The sequence below is a fragment of the Sciurus carolinensis genome, chromosome 1 (genome assembly GCF_902686445.1).
Source record: "Sciurus carolinensis chromosome 1, mSciCar1.2, whole genome shotgun sequence".
Taxonomy (NCBI): Eukaryota; Metazoa; Chordata; class Mammalia; order Rodentia; family Sciuridae; genus Sciurus; species Sciurus carolinensis.
In genome coordinates, this window is record NC_062213.1 from 132,871,435 (window position 1) to 132,888,464 (window position 17,030).

The 17,030-nt window shown below is 39.9% G+C and overlaps 1 protein-coding gene and 1 long non-coding RNA gene across 6 annotated transcripts in view; one reads left to right on the forward strand and one right to left on the reverse strand.

Moving 5' to 3' along the window:
* The window catches only part of LOC124978325 (uncharacterized), a 37,798-nt gene extending 24,454 nt beyond the window's left edge, over positions 1 to 13,344 (forward strand). Inside the window, exons 2-3 of the long non-coding RNA XR_007107368.1 lie at positions 9,102 to 9,376; positions 11,125 to 13,344. This is a non-coding gene — a long non-coding RNA (uncharacterized LOC124978325). The remainder of the gene's footprint in view (positions 1 to 9,101; positions 9,377 to 11,124) is intronic.
* Lrrc8b (leucine rich repeat containing 8 VRAC subunit B) overlaps positions 10,246 to 17,030 on the reverse strand; it is a 66,731-nt gene continuing 59,946 nt past the window's right edge. For all 5 annotated transcript variants that reach the window (XM_047542588.1, XM_047542563.1, XM_047542555.1 and 2 more), the window contains one exon: positions 10,246 to 15,016. In XM_047542588.1, the coding sequence (XP_047398544.1) occupies positions 14,744 to 15,016 (273 nt within the window). In that variant the 3' untranslated portion in view covers positions 10,246 to 14,743. The remainder of the gene's footprint in view (positions 15,017 to 17,030) is intronic.

Sequence of the window (17,030 nt, forward strand, 5' to 3'; positions counted from 1 at the left end):
AGATAGCACCTTTAGCACGCACCTCTAGTATGCACCTTTAGTTCACAGGATGCAGGACGCACCTCTAAGAAGAAGCAACAGAACTCTAAGAAGAAGTAGATCTCTGAAAGCGTAGCAAGCCTGTCTTTCTCTAAAAACTTCCTCTATAAGCAAAGCCTATCTTCCTCTCAAAGTCTCTCTTCCTCTATAAATTAGTGAATATAGGAAAAGTAGTTTATTCCCAGTCCACCTCTGATAAATACCTGCGCAATTGTTGCTGTAGGCGATAACAAATACTTGCGGGATTGTTGCCGCGGGTGGCGACAGATTCTCTCCCAGATTTCTTTGCTTATTAGACAGGTGTCCTTTAGCAAATGACTTAAATCTCCTGTCTCAGTTTCCTCATCTGGAGAATGGGTGTAAGTTTTTCTTCCTTTAGCCTCATTGTACCTACTACATCATCAAAGAGTGGACTCCAGTTATTTCTTCCTCATGTTGTTTCCTTTAATGACTTCTCATTGTTTCTATCTTCTGTTCACAAAAGAATCTACTAGCATAAACTTGTCTTTATGTGTTTTGGCTGACTCAGTGGCCAGGATACACCTGGCCAAGGGCAGGCTGTCTGGCTTTCATTCATTCTGTACCTACAATATGTAGCACTATGCTAGTTGAAGGGGATAAAAGTATTAATAAGTTTTGGTTTCTGTCATCAGTTTAGTAAGGGAAAAATTGATTAATACTCTTACTACATTGTTGTAATTGTTAGGAATAAAAGCAACTAACTCCAATTTGGGGAAAGGAAGGTAATCAGAGGTGTTATAAATGAAATGATGTCTCACCTTAGTATTGGAAAACGAATTGAGGTTTGACACGTATTTGTATAGGGAAGGAAGGGACTTCAGGTAGAGGTGGCAGCCTGGGCCAAGGCATGGAACTTAGAAAGGCATGGCATGGAGGGATGCCCTGTAGTTCATGGTGGGCCTGCAGGAATGCATGTGGGAAGTCCAGTGCTGCCTAGAGCACTTGGATTCTTACCAAAAGAAAACCACTGGGATCAGGTCACATTGTTGCATTGTTAAATCCCACAGGGCACAAAAGGGCAAGAACATTCACATTTCCAGGGAGTCATATGTAAATGGCTACACATTGGCCAAGATTTTATCTTCAAAGCATTAAGTCTCAGAGCCTCTTTCATACAGGTGACAGAGTGAAATGCTAACATGGTTTTAGTTCTACCACTGATACCATTTTAGTCAATGGGCTTGAATTTCCCTTCCTTCCTTCTTTCCTTTCTTTCTTCCCCCTCCCTCCCTCCCTCCCTCCCTCCCTCCCTTCCCTCCCCTCCTTCCTTCCTTCCTTCCTTCCTTCCTTCCTTCCTTCCTTCCTTCCTTCCTTCCTTCCTTCCTTCCTCTCTCTTTCTTTCTTTCTACCAAGCTTCAACTACCTATTATTATAAGAGACAAGACATCATTCTTGAATCATTCTGCTAGCTGCAGGGAGAAGAGGCAGGAGTGCTCATGTTCAAAGGGTATCAAGAGGGCACTGACTGCCTTCCTTATTCTCGGCCCATGAGTGGATGCTGGGAGAGCTTGTTAACAATGGGGAATCCAACACATCATCTTTTATACCCTGATTTGGCTACCTGCTGCTTCCAGGGAGATGTGGGTACCACCCAGGACAGCCTGTTATTTTCAGCTGTTTATTGGCCATCCCTCCTCTTCACTGTAGGAGAACAGAGGGAAGAAAGAGAGGGCTCTTGTGCTCCTGATGGATCATATTCTTCTTTTCCAGCTCAGTAGGTTCTCAGTAGGTTTTTTTTTTTGTTTTGTTTTGTTTTCAATTTGGAGGTGAATATCTCCTTCAAATATCAGCAAGTATTTATGGAGAATCTCGAAGGTGGGTGTGAGATTTCAAGTAGACACGGATGCTGTCTACACCATGTTTATTGTCTAGTCAGGGAAACAGACTTTAGAGAAGCAGTAGTCCCCTAAGTGATAAACTATGCCTCAAAGCATAGTACCAGTTGCCATGGAAACCTATGATAGGGGACCTAAGTAAGCATGGACCTGGTTGGGAAGGTATTGCACTGAGGATGTGACCATTTAGACTGAGAACAGGGTGAATAGGCATTAACTAGGCAAAGAGTGAGGAAGAGCCTCTAGGCATAGAGAAATGCATTACTCAGATGAAGGTGGAAAGGGCTGGCTTTTAATGACTTCCTACCATCTTTGGAGGAAAACTCTTTAGAGTTAACCTGAGGTGAGCATCACTCCTCCCCCATACATACATTACCTCATGGAGTATTGCTAAGAGCTCATAAGTGTTGTTTTCCCCATTGCCCCAAATGCCTTCAATACCTAACAGCATTTGGATAGTAGGTGCTCAGTATTTGTAGAATAAAGCTTATATTTACAGAAAAGGAAACTGAGGCTCAGAGATATAAGGTAGCTTTTACTGATGAAAATAGGATTCTGATTTAGCTAGGAGATGAACGTCTTCCAGGGAGCCACATGATAGCCTGGCTCTATCCGAGATAACCGTCTTGGCTTCTCTTCATCTAGGTATAGCAGACTCGAGGCCTAGCCCTGGAGCAGTCCTGAGCTGGGCAGTAGTGCCCAGAGGCAGTGCTCAGCACACAGCTCCAAGATGGTGCACTGCACAGCAAATGGACCTGATGGTGCATATCCTGCCCTGGGACCTGGACCTGGAGAGGGCCGCACCCTGAGTCCAGGCAGAAGCTGACACTTCCCAGTGTACCCAAGCCTGGAGATATGTCTGTCCAGCTAGAAGCCCGTTAGCTGACCTGACACTTGGTCCCAGAGCCTCATAGAAGAGAAACTGGAGAACTTGAAACTGCAGGCATCTGTTTGACCAGGTCAGAGCCTGGGCAGGACGCCAATGCTATAGGGTCAGCCTCAACTTTCAAGCTTCAGGTTAAAGCCCAAGTGGCAGAGCTCCTCACAGGTCACTTGATTACCTATGCAAACCTTGGGACATTTCTTTTTACTGTGACCCATAACCTGAGCATTGTGCAGGCCCTACTGGGAGGGTTCCTATCTGTTCTGCCCTAAATATCTTCTCTTCACTGTGTCTGGATCTCCTGATGGGGAGGCCCTATGGAGCTGTTCTCAGATAATTCCATCTTCCTCCACTTGCTGTTACGCTTCAGGTTCTTCAGTGAAGAGTTTTTGTTCATGTGTCATAAAAGTGAATCATTTCAAAAGCTGAAAAAAGAAACGAGTGACACACTCAAGCTCTTAAGAAAATTACTCAGTATTAACCCTGATCAACACTTCCCACTCACTCAGCAGGAGTTGGAAGGCACTCTAGGGAACATCTAAACCCACCTGCTTGCCCGGCTCTGCACTGGGACCCTGGGCACACTGATGAAAAGGCAGATCACACTGGAAATGGCAGGATTTTTTCTCCCTCTGTGGGACACTCTAGTGTCCTCAACACTGACACTGTCAAATTCCCTGAGTCACAGCTCACCCTGAGAAGAGTGTTACTTTCCTCTGGGTCCTTCCAGTCATTGGGGCCTTCTCAGATTATCTGACACAACACCATTTGGCTCATTTCCAGCCTTGTAAGAAAATCCTCTGTAGACACTCTCCTGTAAGCTTAGAGGATTTACATTCACCACCAAAAAGAAAAAAGAAAAAAAAATAGAAAAGAAAAAGCAATAAAAGCCAATTTCTTTCATCTTCTAGGAAAAAAAAAAAAATGATGTGATCGTGCAAAGTCCCAGCGAAGTTGCTTGGTAGGTCACTTCCTTCTATCAGCAAGCTCAGTGGAGGGGGCAGGGAGACCCCTGCAGCAGAGAGCCTTGGAGGCAGATGAGCCAGGTGACTTGAGGTGCTCTGACATGCCACGTGCCTGGAAGAGCCAGCATTGTGAAGAACTGGGGGAATGCCACGTGAGCCAGTGCTATGAGCAGCGGGGTGTTAGGACTTGGACTAGGCGTCCTCCCTGCTTAGCTGTGCAGTCAGCCAGGAGGCAAAACAGGGCCATTGCAGCATCTCCGGAGGAACACAGCTTCTTATCTGGAACATGGCACAAATTCAATAAGGACAGCATAACTTGTCCTTCCTCCTCATGCCCCATCATCAACAGAAGAATGAATTTAGCCCTGAACTGTGATAGGAATTCATTTTGCAAGTCAAAAATGTCTGCCAACATTTTCCTGTAATAAATCAGGGCACTCAGGGAGTTAAACAGTAACTTCCATTCTCTAATAAAACCCACACTGTGAGGCTCAACAGTAACCCAAAACAAAACGACACAAAGTATTAACAGCTCTTTTTAATAGGTTGGAGTCTTTATCCAACATCACCCTCAGGGTCAGATATCCTGCAGGACACTTCATTTTTCTAATGAGAGCCAATGTGCTTGTAGATTTAGGTTAAAATATTAAAATAAAAGCTATGCATGTTCAAAATTAGCGACGACATTTAAAAATAGTCATTTGGATGACCTTATATTTATACTAAAGTGTGTTTAAAACCGTGTGTGTGTCTGTGTGTGTCTGTGTGTGTGTGTGTGTGTGTACAGGCATTGACGTGCGTATCAATCCTTTCCCAGAATATGCAGAGTCCACACATCATAGAAGAGAAAATTGGGTGAGATGACAATATCCTAGGCTGTGCTTACAACTCCACCACTTGTTCAACACATGACCTTGGCAGTGTGCAGTATATAAAAGATAGAGATTTGGTGCTAGTCTCCAGTCCAAAATGTGGCTCTCTCATGAACTTGCTATATGAAGTATTAAATAATCTATGCTACTTAATCTTCCTGAACCTGTCATCAATAAAATGGAACTCGTGCCTATTTAATATGATTTAAGCATCAGCAACATTATTAAAACCTGTGGCAAATACTTTAGCATTTCTCAATAATGGTAAATATTGAAGGTGTCTCTTGCAGAGCCTAGTTTGCTTATTGGTGAAGTAAGAACAAGAGCCTAAAGTGTTTTGGGCCCAATAATGCACAACATTGCCCAGGAAGGAGTCATTACAAAAATGAATAGAGTTTATTAGAAAATGCTCTGGTCCTGGTGTTCTGTAGAAGACCTGGGTGGTAGGTTTGGCTCTTCCATTAGACTTTGGTTGCTTTTTATTTTTTGCACATTGTCTTTGCTTTTCAAAGCTAGCCCAGCAGAGTGAAAAGAGCACTCACAGACTTGGGTACCGTTTCGACCTCCCTTGGTCAGTGGGGTTGTGATCTCCAACAAGCCTATTAAACTTTCTCAGGAAATTATTTATGGTTCTTTCTCATTGGAAAGTGCTATGATTCTGGAACTACATTAGAGGATGAGGAGGAAAATAAAAGGAATATGAAGTGACCCTTCTGCTCAGAAGACAGAAACTGGGTAGATAAGGAGCAGGAGGAATAAAGAGAGAAGAAGAGACCACCGAGCTCTGAAAACCAGAGTTTTTAAAACACTAAAGTGGGTATGAGAGGAGAAAGTTCTGATACTAATTATTCAGCTAATTCTGCATAGAAACAGTTCATGCAGACGTGTAGGTTGAATACGACTCCTTCCTGTAATGGACAATTGTGAGGTCTCCAGATGGTTATAATTTTGATTGCTGGATGGATTGAGATAGCACACATGGAAAGCCCTAGCATATAGTAGATGCTAAGTGAAGTTTCTGTTGTCCCTACTTTATTGTTTCCTTCTAAGGTGATGGTCTTCAAGTTTAAGCAGTATGAACTATACGGTCAGATTTTTTTTTTCTTTTGTATTTTTTTCTCAATTTGGAACCATGAATGAAGTTCATAATGTACTTTGTTCTGCCTTGATATCACAAGCTAATTTTCCTCAGGGCTCTTACTGTGAACTGAATCAAGTTTTCTTCACTTGGCTACTTGTTTAGGTTTTCCCTTTTTGCAGAGCAACTGCCTTAGCAAGGCTCAATTTAATATGAAAAGGTTAGCTTGATTGACTTGGAAAAGTGACAAGGTCGCTGTTCTTTTTTTCCCTTCAAAGGATCTGAGCACTTTATGCATTACAATAGGCCTAACAAAGGATGGAAGTCAACCCCTTTGGGGAAAAACAACCAGGAGATTCCCTTCGCTCAGGTGGCACTTGATCCCCCCTAGTGGTGCACTTCAGAAACTCCAGGAGAGAAGGAGAGAAACCCTTCCACACCTCTCTCTCTCTTTCTCTCTCTCTCTCTCTCTCTCTCTCTTTCTCTCTTTCTCTTTTAATTAGAGCTTGATAGTTAGTAGTTCAGTTCATCCTGACAAACTTGTACATGCATGGAAATCGATTTCAGATCATGATCCCACCTTTTCCTCCCCTTCATCCCCTTATCCTTCCTCCCCTCTCCCATTCTCCCTCCTTTTCAACTGCTAGAAGAAAACAGGCTCAACACTCCATCAAATAGGTGCTGCCACTGACTTCCTTAACAAGACCCCCAAAGCACAAGAAATAAAACCAGGAATCAAAATAAAAAGTTTCTGCAAAGCAAAGGAACCTGAAGAGAGAGCCTATAGAATGGAAGAAAATCTTGGTCAGTTACTCCTCCAAGAGAGGATTAATATCCAGAATAAACAAAGAATTCAAAAAATTTAACACCAAACAAACTCCCCAAAACAAATAACCCAATCAATACATGGGCAAAAGAACAAAGCAGAAACTTCACAAAAGAAGAAACACAATTGGTCAACAAATATGTGAAAAATGTTCAGCAATTCTAGCAATCAGGGAAATGCAAACTAAATTAAGGTTTCATCTCGCTCCAGTCAGAGTAGCAATGATCAAGGATGTGAATGATAATAAATGTTGGTGAGGTTGTCGGGGGAAAGGTACACTCTTATATTGTTGGTGGGACTGCAGACTAGTACAATCAGGAGTGAACATTTCTCAAAAAACTAGGGATTGAACCACTATATGACCCACTATCCCACTCCTTGGCATTTTCCCAAAAGAGCTAAATTTAGCATACTACAGTGACATAGCCACATCAATGTTTATAGCAGCATAATTTTCAATAGCTAAATTATGGAATCAACACAGATGTCAATCAATAGATGAATGGATCAAGAAATTGACACACACACACACACACACACACACACACACAACTGAGTTTTACTCCATCATAAAAATGAATGAAATCATGACCTTTGCCAGTAAATGGATAGAAATGGAGAATATCATGCTAAGTAAAATAAGCCAAACTGAGAAACTCAAAGATTGAATGTTTTCTTTCATATGCAGAAGTTAGAGTAAAAAAGGAAAAGGGAAGGGAAGGATAGACTTACATAAAGAATCACCTACTTCTTGATGTCTGTGAAGAATTTAGAAAGAAAGTCACAGCACAGTGGTTAATCACTGATGTCATTGAGAATAGTCTGATTAGGAGCATGGCACCTGCATGCCAGGCTGGGTTTATCCAAAGTTTGGTTCATTTAAACAGGTGCCTGGAGAGGCCAGTCTACAAGGAGAATGTCATTAGAATAACTGGAAATAGAAGGTCACTTAATCCAGGCTTCCACATGTAATTCCATAGGTAACCAGCCTGAGACATGGAAATGGGTGTGCTCCTGTTCCTCATATTGAATAAATATCTGATTTTTAATTTGAAACTGTTGACCAGAAACTACCTTCTAGGAAGGGAGAATCTTGATAACTGAAATAAACCGAAGGGTTGTCCTTGGAATAGTAGGTATAGTGATCAGTGTGGATATGTATGTTGTAAGCTTGGGGCACTTGGTTAGGGGAAGGCTATATACTGCGTGCTTACTCATGCATTCACACACACTCACACCAGGGTGGGGATTGGAGGGAGTGAGATCTGGAAAGGGAGAGGATGGGGCCAGGAAGGAAGGGTGCTTGGAGGGGAGAGGGGAACCCAACAGTTGTCAGGCCTGCTCAAGAGGCCTGGGAGAAGAGATTGTCAGATGGGGATGTTTGACAGAAATGCTGTGAGATATGAGAACTCCCCCTACAGCTCCAGTCCCCACCTGTCCTTCTGATCAATCACATTTAAACTCTACTTTTGCTAGAATTTTGTTTCTGAAGAAGGGAATAAGAAAATAATTGATATAAAGGTCCATGATTTTTATTAATAGAACCGAGTTTTCCCATCTTTACCAAATACGTGTTGAATAATCATGTTTTTAAATGGGGTGTCAAATTCTCAACCACTCAGGGAACCCACACTTGGGCTGGTCCTGGTGTCAGGCACTGCATGGGGCTTTGTGTATCTAATCTATTTTTAAGTGCTGGGAATTGAACCCAGGGCCTCATGCATGCCAGGCAAAGTGCTCTATCACTGAACCACATCCCCAGCCCTATGTACATCTAATTGAGATGTACTCACTGCGATTGAGGGATAACAAATTCTCAAAACCTTGCGGGGTAGGGAAGGGGTTGGTTTGGTAAAGGCAGGGCAAGACAAAACCAAATGTAAGAGCAAGAGTTTGGGATATTGTGGTTTAGGACCATGTCAGGACAGACAGATGGGGCTTCAAAACAACTATGCTAGTGTCAGGCTGCTTCATAATTCCACAGGTGTTTTACCTATAGAGTTGAGGCCCTCATTCCAGAGGTAAGAAGGTTGCCAAGATAATTGTACACATTAATAAGCAAGCTTTTCCCTTCTGTCTGTGGGTTTGGCAGAGAGATGTCACTGTGCTTGGCAAATAAGTAGTGAATAGTCTATGTAAGAGAAATTACCAGGAGGAACAGAAGGGGGACCTGCAGAGAGCTAGACAGAAGTGGGTTAAGAAGTGAACGGTTAGCGAGGAAATGGGGTTAGACAGGTCGTTTGGTGTTAAAAAAAAAAAAAAAAAAAAAAGCAGGAAGACTTTGTTGCTCTGTTAGGTAAGGTAAGCATAAATGTTATTTTCCCAAAAGAAAGAACCTGGAGATTTATCTCCTTCCTAGTGAATGCTGGGCTTGCTTCTGTTTGATGTATACTCCTCTAAGCAGCAGAGGGAGGTAGAGAGTAGAAAATGATGTGGGCCAAGACCAGAACAATAGGCAAGTGTTAAAAAGCATACAAAATTTAAGGCATTTATTGAAAGTAATATCGAGACTAAAGAAAGATGAGAAAACATCGGTAAAGAGAGATTTGTATTTTCCATTAAAAATGGCTTTTTTTCCCCAGATCCTTCTGTGGCATATGACCTCTTATGGGAACATGAAGCTTGAGCTCAAAGGCTGACCTCACACCTTTTGAGTAAAATGCTTTTCTCTAGTCCTCAGATGAGGGGGACTGAGAACACCAGACTGGAACAGAAGAGAAGGAAGCAAAACTCGAACAAAAGCTGCAGTTCCAGAGGAAACCCAGCCTTCAATGACACCCAACAGTCTCTCTTCCTTAGTCAAGGTCTTCGCCACATTTTTGAGGATCCATTTTGAAATATGGACATGAAGCCTGAGGTATATAAAGTCACATTGATTGCTGTTTGTGGGGGACGTCGTGAATCAGCAGGTTGTTAGTCCAGTTCTCAAAGCACCTACCACTCCCGGAAAGCATGCTGATGCCTTAAGATAGGCATGTGTTTTTCCATGTGCTTCCCATTCCCATGGCACCCAGAGGGGGAGGAACACCTTGCTTAAACTACTGCACCTTCAGGGAAAAATTAGAGCCACTTTTCTTCATAATCTGGTTCAGTCTATATGTTTTTCAGGAGAGAAAAGTTCTGGGTGCCAGCTTCCTAATGTGGACCTGAAACTGTCTGTGTGCTCCTGTGAGAGGGATTAAGTGTTTGATCTAAAACATCAAACCTTTATGCGCATATTTTACCCAGTAATTCAACTTTGTGTTTTCCTCAACCTTTTTAGAACTGCCTCTCTTGCAGTTTATTTTTTATTTATCTGGTTCATTATTCAGTGTTTAAAACTAAATGGTGAAACAGTTGTCAATAGGGAGGGAAGAGAGGAGAGAGGTAAGTTGACTTCTGAGGTAAGTTGACATCTGTCCCTAAAAAATTCCGCAGAGGAATACTTGGAAACATGGAACCGGCATGAAGGAGGCAGAGCCCACGCCCTCTCCAGATGCCCAGTGCATCCTAGATTGATTTGCCTCTTTTTCAGGTGCTTGCTATTTTGTGAATATTTTGCTACATTGTTGAATATTTTGAAAACTCATACTTTTGTTATCAGATTCCCAAGTAAATCTAAAATCCATCATTCTGTACACAGTAGTACATTTGTGCAGGGTAGCATTGGAAGAGGTAGGGAATTCATTTTTGAACTTGGGCACTGACAAGTGAATGCAGGTAAAAATGAGTACAGTCAGATTCTTCAGCATTTGTTTTTATTTACCATTTACTATAAAAATTGAATATTTTTACACAAAAAGTACTTTATAAACAGTAAAATTTACCAAAATCTACTGAATCAGAGAGATTTGGTAGGGATTTAAACCTGAGGGCCAAAAACATTGAACAGAATCTTATGTATTTTCTAATAATTCATTACCAGAAGCAAAAAAACAATATACACACTTCCAAATATGTGACAAAGAAAAAATAACAAATGCTAGATTTTACTGTGAGCTAACAAAAGAAAATGTCTTGAGTAATTGGCCCATTATTTCACTCAAAACAAAACATTTGTGGAATTCAAAAAAAATGTTTTGTACAACGTTAATATTTGGGCTGATACACAACATATGTGCATAAATACATCCATTCTAATTCTATAATCCTTTGTATTTTTAAAATTGCACCATCTCTGTTAGAGATAATGTATACCATGCAAAAGGCATTCATAATTTTCTCAGCAACAGAAATAATTATTAAATGCAAAATTTAAATATGAAGTTCAATTGTAAGCCATCTCAACTCAGAACTTTGGCTTATATAGTCCGTGTTAATGTCTCAGTGTTGATGAAATTGTTTATATAAAAAAATGTTGAAGAAACTGTAGTCCATTACCAAAGATACTTAGTAGATACCTCCTGCTACTATAGAAGTGATGGATAAGACAGGAAGGAAGAGGACCAGTTAAATAGGACTGCAGTTATTTTCATTGCTTTAGCACTTTGTATCCAGTTAAAGATAAGAAATAATTAATAATTATTGAGGGCATTTTCCAACCGTTATTAGTTTATACCATTTCATTCATATACATATATATTTCAGGATACAAAACAACTTGTCCTCTCTTCCTCTTATTTCCAGAAATAAACAAACACAGATCCTGATGTGATGTACAGTCAATGAAAACGAAGTGGACCTATAGCTTTATCCTCATGCTTTTGGCAAGACTGAAGGATCACAAGATCAGTTCTAAATACTGAAGGGATGAATAAAGAACTACCCAGGCATAGTTATAGGCACAGGTTTTGCCCCCTTCCAATAAATACATGCTCAGGTGCTACTGCAAATCCTTTAGCACTAATATTTTCTGTTACTAGACAAGTGCTGATTGAATTTAACAAGGTGGGTGAGTGGAGAAAGAAAACAAAATGCCTTATGTGAATAGGAGGGTGCTAAGAGAATATAAAGATGGAAATTTTATTGAAAACACAAGGAAATAATGTCAAATCCACAGAATTGTTTGATTGTTTTAATAACCCATCAATATTATGCAGTATTTTAATTAAACATAAAATTCGAACCACGAAACACTTAAAGAACAGAAACAGATTTTTCTCTAACAATAATGTTATGCAAATAAACCAAAGCAGCACACCTACTGGAGCTCTACCACAGCACTGAGATCCCGAGGATCTTATTTACCCTGTTTTAACATAAATATTAAGTGACAGCGAAATATGGTGACATATATGGGGAAAATGTTAAGACCGAGGGCAAAAAATGAAAATACAGTACTTTGTGACACACAGATATACCCTGATATAGGTTAGGAAAAGAACAATATATCTTTGTAGGAATGCTCAAAAACATTTATGGTTTTCTTTTAAATGTCATAAATAATGTAATAGAACACTCCATGTTTGAAAGTTATGAATTTAAAAAAATTGCTATCCTTGCATTAACCTAAAACCTCTTGCAATTTTGGAAAACTACTAAATATATCCAAAACTATTAAGTTGCAATTGCACTCATGGAATAGGTGTATCTCAATGTCTGTGTGTTCACGCAAATAAAATGAACTGATGCTATTTCTAGTATAAGTCATAAACTTTTTAAACTTAATCCTTTATACTTAGATTTTGGAAAATACACTCTTGGAAATCAAACACCAATTAAAGTCTCATAATTATAATCTAGCAAACTTCATTCTCTTAGTTTAAAATTCTCTTGAGTGAATATATATATATACACTTGCAAAATAAAGATCTGCTCCCACAATGTAGTAAAGGTGCTATCAACATGAAACACTTTTTCATCTATATATTTCATAGATGAAGCAGTGATGTCATTGTTCACTGGGTTAGTGCTGTGTTGTTTCAAAAGCTACTTAAATACTGGTGTATAAAATTTAAATAAAAAGACATTTTGAAACTATGGCATCAAGAGCAACACAGTTTGCACCAGTAACTATATCCTAATGTGTGGAAAGTAGCTTACAAATTTATTATTGGTCCTGCTAGCAAACTGCTCCCAGGAATTTCCCGAAGTGATAAGGAAGATCTAGCCAATGGCTTTTGCACTTGAACAGAATCAATGACTAAACATGCAGAAGTTCTAGTTTGTCAAGTGAATGGTAGCAAATCTGAATTTTGTTTTGAAAATTCTTCCTAAAGAAGAGGATAGGATTTTTAAATACAAATCATGGCTATTTGTGTGGCCCAAAACATTTGAACATCTCTCAAAATGTGTATCACATTTTTGTGCAAAACTTAAGATAATCCTACCCAACACTGAAATCAGTGCACATGACAGTTCTACTGGGAAGCACTAAAATAACCATCAACTCACATTTTAAAAAATGAAAATAACAAAACCTTGCATATAGTCAGAATCTGTAAAGTCTTAGAAGAAAGTTTGATCATTTATGCCTGGTTCCCTGAGAACGTCAGTGTTCTGGTTAAAGGCAAGTTTTGGTAAGAAGTATATATTTACACTGTTCCTTCCCATTCAGAATAAGCAATAATGTGTGAGGCAGCTTTTGGTGCTCAGTATTGTTTATAGCTAAAATTTCATTCGATGTGAATAATTCTTTTCTCTGAACTTCAGTCCAGGCATGTTCGGCAGATGAAAGACACTGCATTTACTGTACTTTAATATTTTAAAGACCCACTTTCAACTTTCTGAAACAAAGCAAGGAAAGCATACACTGCACACCACAATTTCATGTTTACAGTACTCTTTACCAATCATGTCTTCCAGTTTTTTTCTAGATGCAGTTAACAGATTACTTCAGAGTTGTATCCAAAATGAGATGGCATCATAATGGTTAGACCGACTGGAGAAAACACATTAAAAATGTACATTTCCCAAAAGTGAGTCAGTCGATTTTATTCATGTAACATTATGCACAATAATAAAAGGCCAAACACAAAGCTCTTTATAAAAAGGAGCAAAATGTATTCCAGAAGAGTTAAAGGCATGAGATGAATTTCAGTTAAATGAATCTTTGTGAGCTCTGAGAGCTCACCTTGGACACTGAATAGATGACGAGTGTTTTATTTTATAAATCATATCTAGAGATCATGCAGATGGAGGAAAAAAACATTTTGCTTTAACATTTACTAAATCCCTACAAAGTATTTTGAAATCAATTTTAAAGTTCAAATCTGTCCCTCTCCCCTCCATCACAGTTTTTGTAAATAATTAAGAATTGTACCCGTACAATTGCACAGAGACTAGGGAAGAGAGAGGTAGATGATGTGGCCATCCTCTCACAAGGAAACCCCCAAATACTTTAGGGCACAAAACACAAGGCTTTTGTTATCCAAGCAATTAGTTGCGGAGTACAAAAACATTTTGGAGCAGAGTGCACACAAACTTGAGAATCATCAACAGCTAAAACCAAGCATCGTTAGTTCTTAAAGAAATGCATATGTTCTCTGTACCTTACAAAAATTATTCTCACAGATGTGGAACCCGAGACCACACAATAGAAAATATTTATATATTTTATATTTCATATAAAAATTCTTAACAAATAAAAAAAAGGCTTTGATGATAGATAAGAAGAAATTTTCAAGAAAACATTAATTTTCAGGATGCCCTGAGGGTAACATGTCCAATGTACCCTGGCTCCTGTTCTAGATCAAGGCCAAAGGCGGGCATTTTCTCAGGGATCCTCATGGTTGTTGAGAGAAAACCATATTAAGGACGACTTAAGCAAGCAGGGAAAGGAAGTAACAATTAAGACAAAAAGGAATTCTGCCAAGCATAATATACCCTGCCTAAAAAGAACAGTAGGAACCTAAATCAAAGACAGTGGTGCATCTACATCAAGGAAATTTATATTGATGAGATTTTGCGGTTGTGGTGATAAATATCAAAACAGGAAGTCAGTTAAAACAGGTGTGCAAATAAGAAATAGGGATGGGGAGGAAGAGGAAAGAAACCTGTATAATCCTAAAGGGAAAAACTGCAAAGTAAAGATTCAGTCATTTCACACTCCTCAACCCATCCTCAATGTGTACTTCTTACACCTCAATAAGTTAAAGATCAATTATTCACAAAATTCCAGTTCAGTGTTTATACTTTTTACCTGTTTAACTTAGGGCTAGATATTGAGTGGCTTTAATAAGATATCTGGTTATGGTTGCCTTGTTACTACCACCCATGTTTCACTTTATAACTTAGGAAAGTTTATGTCTCTTTTAAAGCCCTGGGGTGTACGTTTAAAAAATGCCTTTGCAACACAGGTCTCTGATCAACATTTATCTAAGCAAGTCTGCAAACGTTCTGTCACAGGGAGAGGAAGAGTATTGAGCAAACTATCCTCCACAATCAGACAGCTCCGTTTCAGGGACTGACACCCTTCCAGCTCCGGAGGCAGCGTTTCCAGGTAATTACCAATGAGCTCCAGATGAGTGAGGTTCGACAGCTCACCTACGTGAGGGGACAAATCCGTCAGGCTATTTCTCCCCAAGAGTAAACATTGCAACTTCTTACACTGAAATAGTCCATCTGGCAGTGTCTCGATCTGCAAAGGGACAAAAGCAGATGGTGAAATTGAATTTGATAGTCTAGGGTAGTACATTCACTTGCTAATGTCCTAGCTACCTTTCCCAGAAACATGTCTGCAGGCTCCTAAGGCACACATAATAATGGCAATAAATTTGAGGTAGATGAAAAAGAGAAAGAAAAGTAGGGTAGGAGTATCCCATGGAGCCAGGACCAATGCTCCTATGAGTGTGTAAGCCCGGCTCTGCATGGGTGGGCAACTAATTGGGCTCTGACCATCCTCACAGGAGTCTCAAAGAAAACACACTTACGTACTCATTGTGCCTAAGATAAAAACAAGCCAGTAACTCAGGAGAATCATAATTATGCTTGAGTTCTAAATCAGAAATAAATTACTCTCAAGAGTCCTTGTAAAGAGTTTACTATATATGTAATGAGTAACATCCTTGAAAACATCCCTAGGACAGACACAAGGCTATTCTTATACTTTTTTTTTTTTTTTTTTCCCCTTCTGGTGCTGAAGATGGAACCCAGGGCACTCTACCATTGAGCTACATCCCCATCCCTTTTTGAAACAGGGTCTTGCTAAATTGCTGAGGCTGGCTTCAAATTTGTGATCCTTCTGCCTCAGCCTCCTAAGTTGCTGGGATTACAAGCCTGTGCCACGGCACCCAGTTCTCTTCTGTTTTTATAAGAAGCAGAGACAAAAAGATTTAAGATAGACATGTACATTTCAATTCCCTCTACATACAAACACCTCTGAGGGTTTACCCTTCCTCCTGTTCTCTGGCATGGATTCAGTTGAATAATTCATGTAATGGAGTGGTAATTTTAAGTATGAAAAATAACCTGCAAACTAGGTCAACTCCTAGAGTCGCTCCACTTGACTTCTCCCGTATATGGTGCATAGGCTATCTGTGAGTTTTTAAGGGCACCACAGTGCATATATGAAGAGACCTCCAAAAGAAGTTGAGCTCACACAGTCCCTTTCCAGCTCATCATTCCACTAAGGTGGGTTTGGGTCAAGCACTGTTAAGACTGTATACTTCACCTATAATACTCCACATATTAGCTGGGGACAAGGGACATCTAAGACACTATGAAACAGGGTAGGTTCCTGGGTACTGAAAGTGACTTTGCTAGATACAGGGGCTCTGCCTGCATCCTCTGATGGGGCTAATGCACAGCAACTGAGTCAGTTCTGTTGGTGGACAAGTTTCTGGAGCCATTTAGAACTCTCTTCTCAACAGGATAAATACTCTTCAAATGAACTTAAAAATTAGTCAAACTGCACAAGAAAAAGGCACATTATATTATATAATGAACTCCCTTCTCCTATATCACTCACACATTTAGTGATGAATATCCTTGAAATTAAATCACCATTGGTAAGACCAACATTCAACACAGATCATCACTATACACACCAACAGTAGATATAAGCAAAGATATCTATACATTTATTCATTTCTTCCCAAGAACAGATTCATATATATATGAATTCATATATATGTATATGTGTGTGTGTGTATATACATATATATATTTCAATATGGAGAGAGATGAAACAGAAACGAGAGAGATAGAAGAAATATAGCTCTTTTTAAAGTAACTCCTTCTGCTCAGAGACACTTGCAGCTCAAAAGTAGGGTCAGGGAGGTACGTGTGGAGGAAGAAATTCAGGCCTGTGTAGTGTACTCAGGGGTGAGGTGCCTGTTGGTGCTGAAGTGAAAACAGGGAAGTCTTGGCTCATTTGTGTTCAGTAAATACGTGCTGAGTGCCTCATGTAAATAAGTGCCAGGCTCTTGGCAAGGTGCAGGGGATGAACTGCTGAGCAAGACAATGGCCTTCCAGAACATTTATCTAAGGCAGGCTGCCATGAAGGTCTCAGCCTTGGCTCTGTTGACATTTTGGATGGGATAATTCTTGCTGAGGGGCTGTCCTGTGCATTGTCAGGTATTTAGCAGCATTCCTGGTCTCTAGTCCCCATTACCAGGGTCACTCTCCTCCAAGAATCAACAATGTCTCCAGAA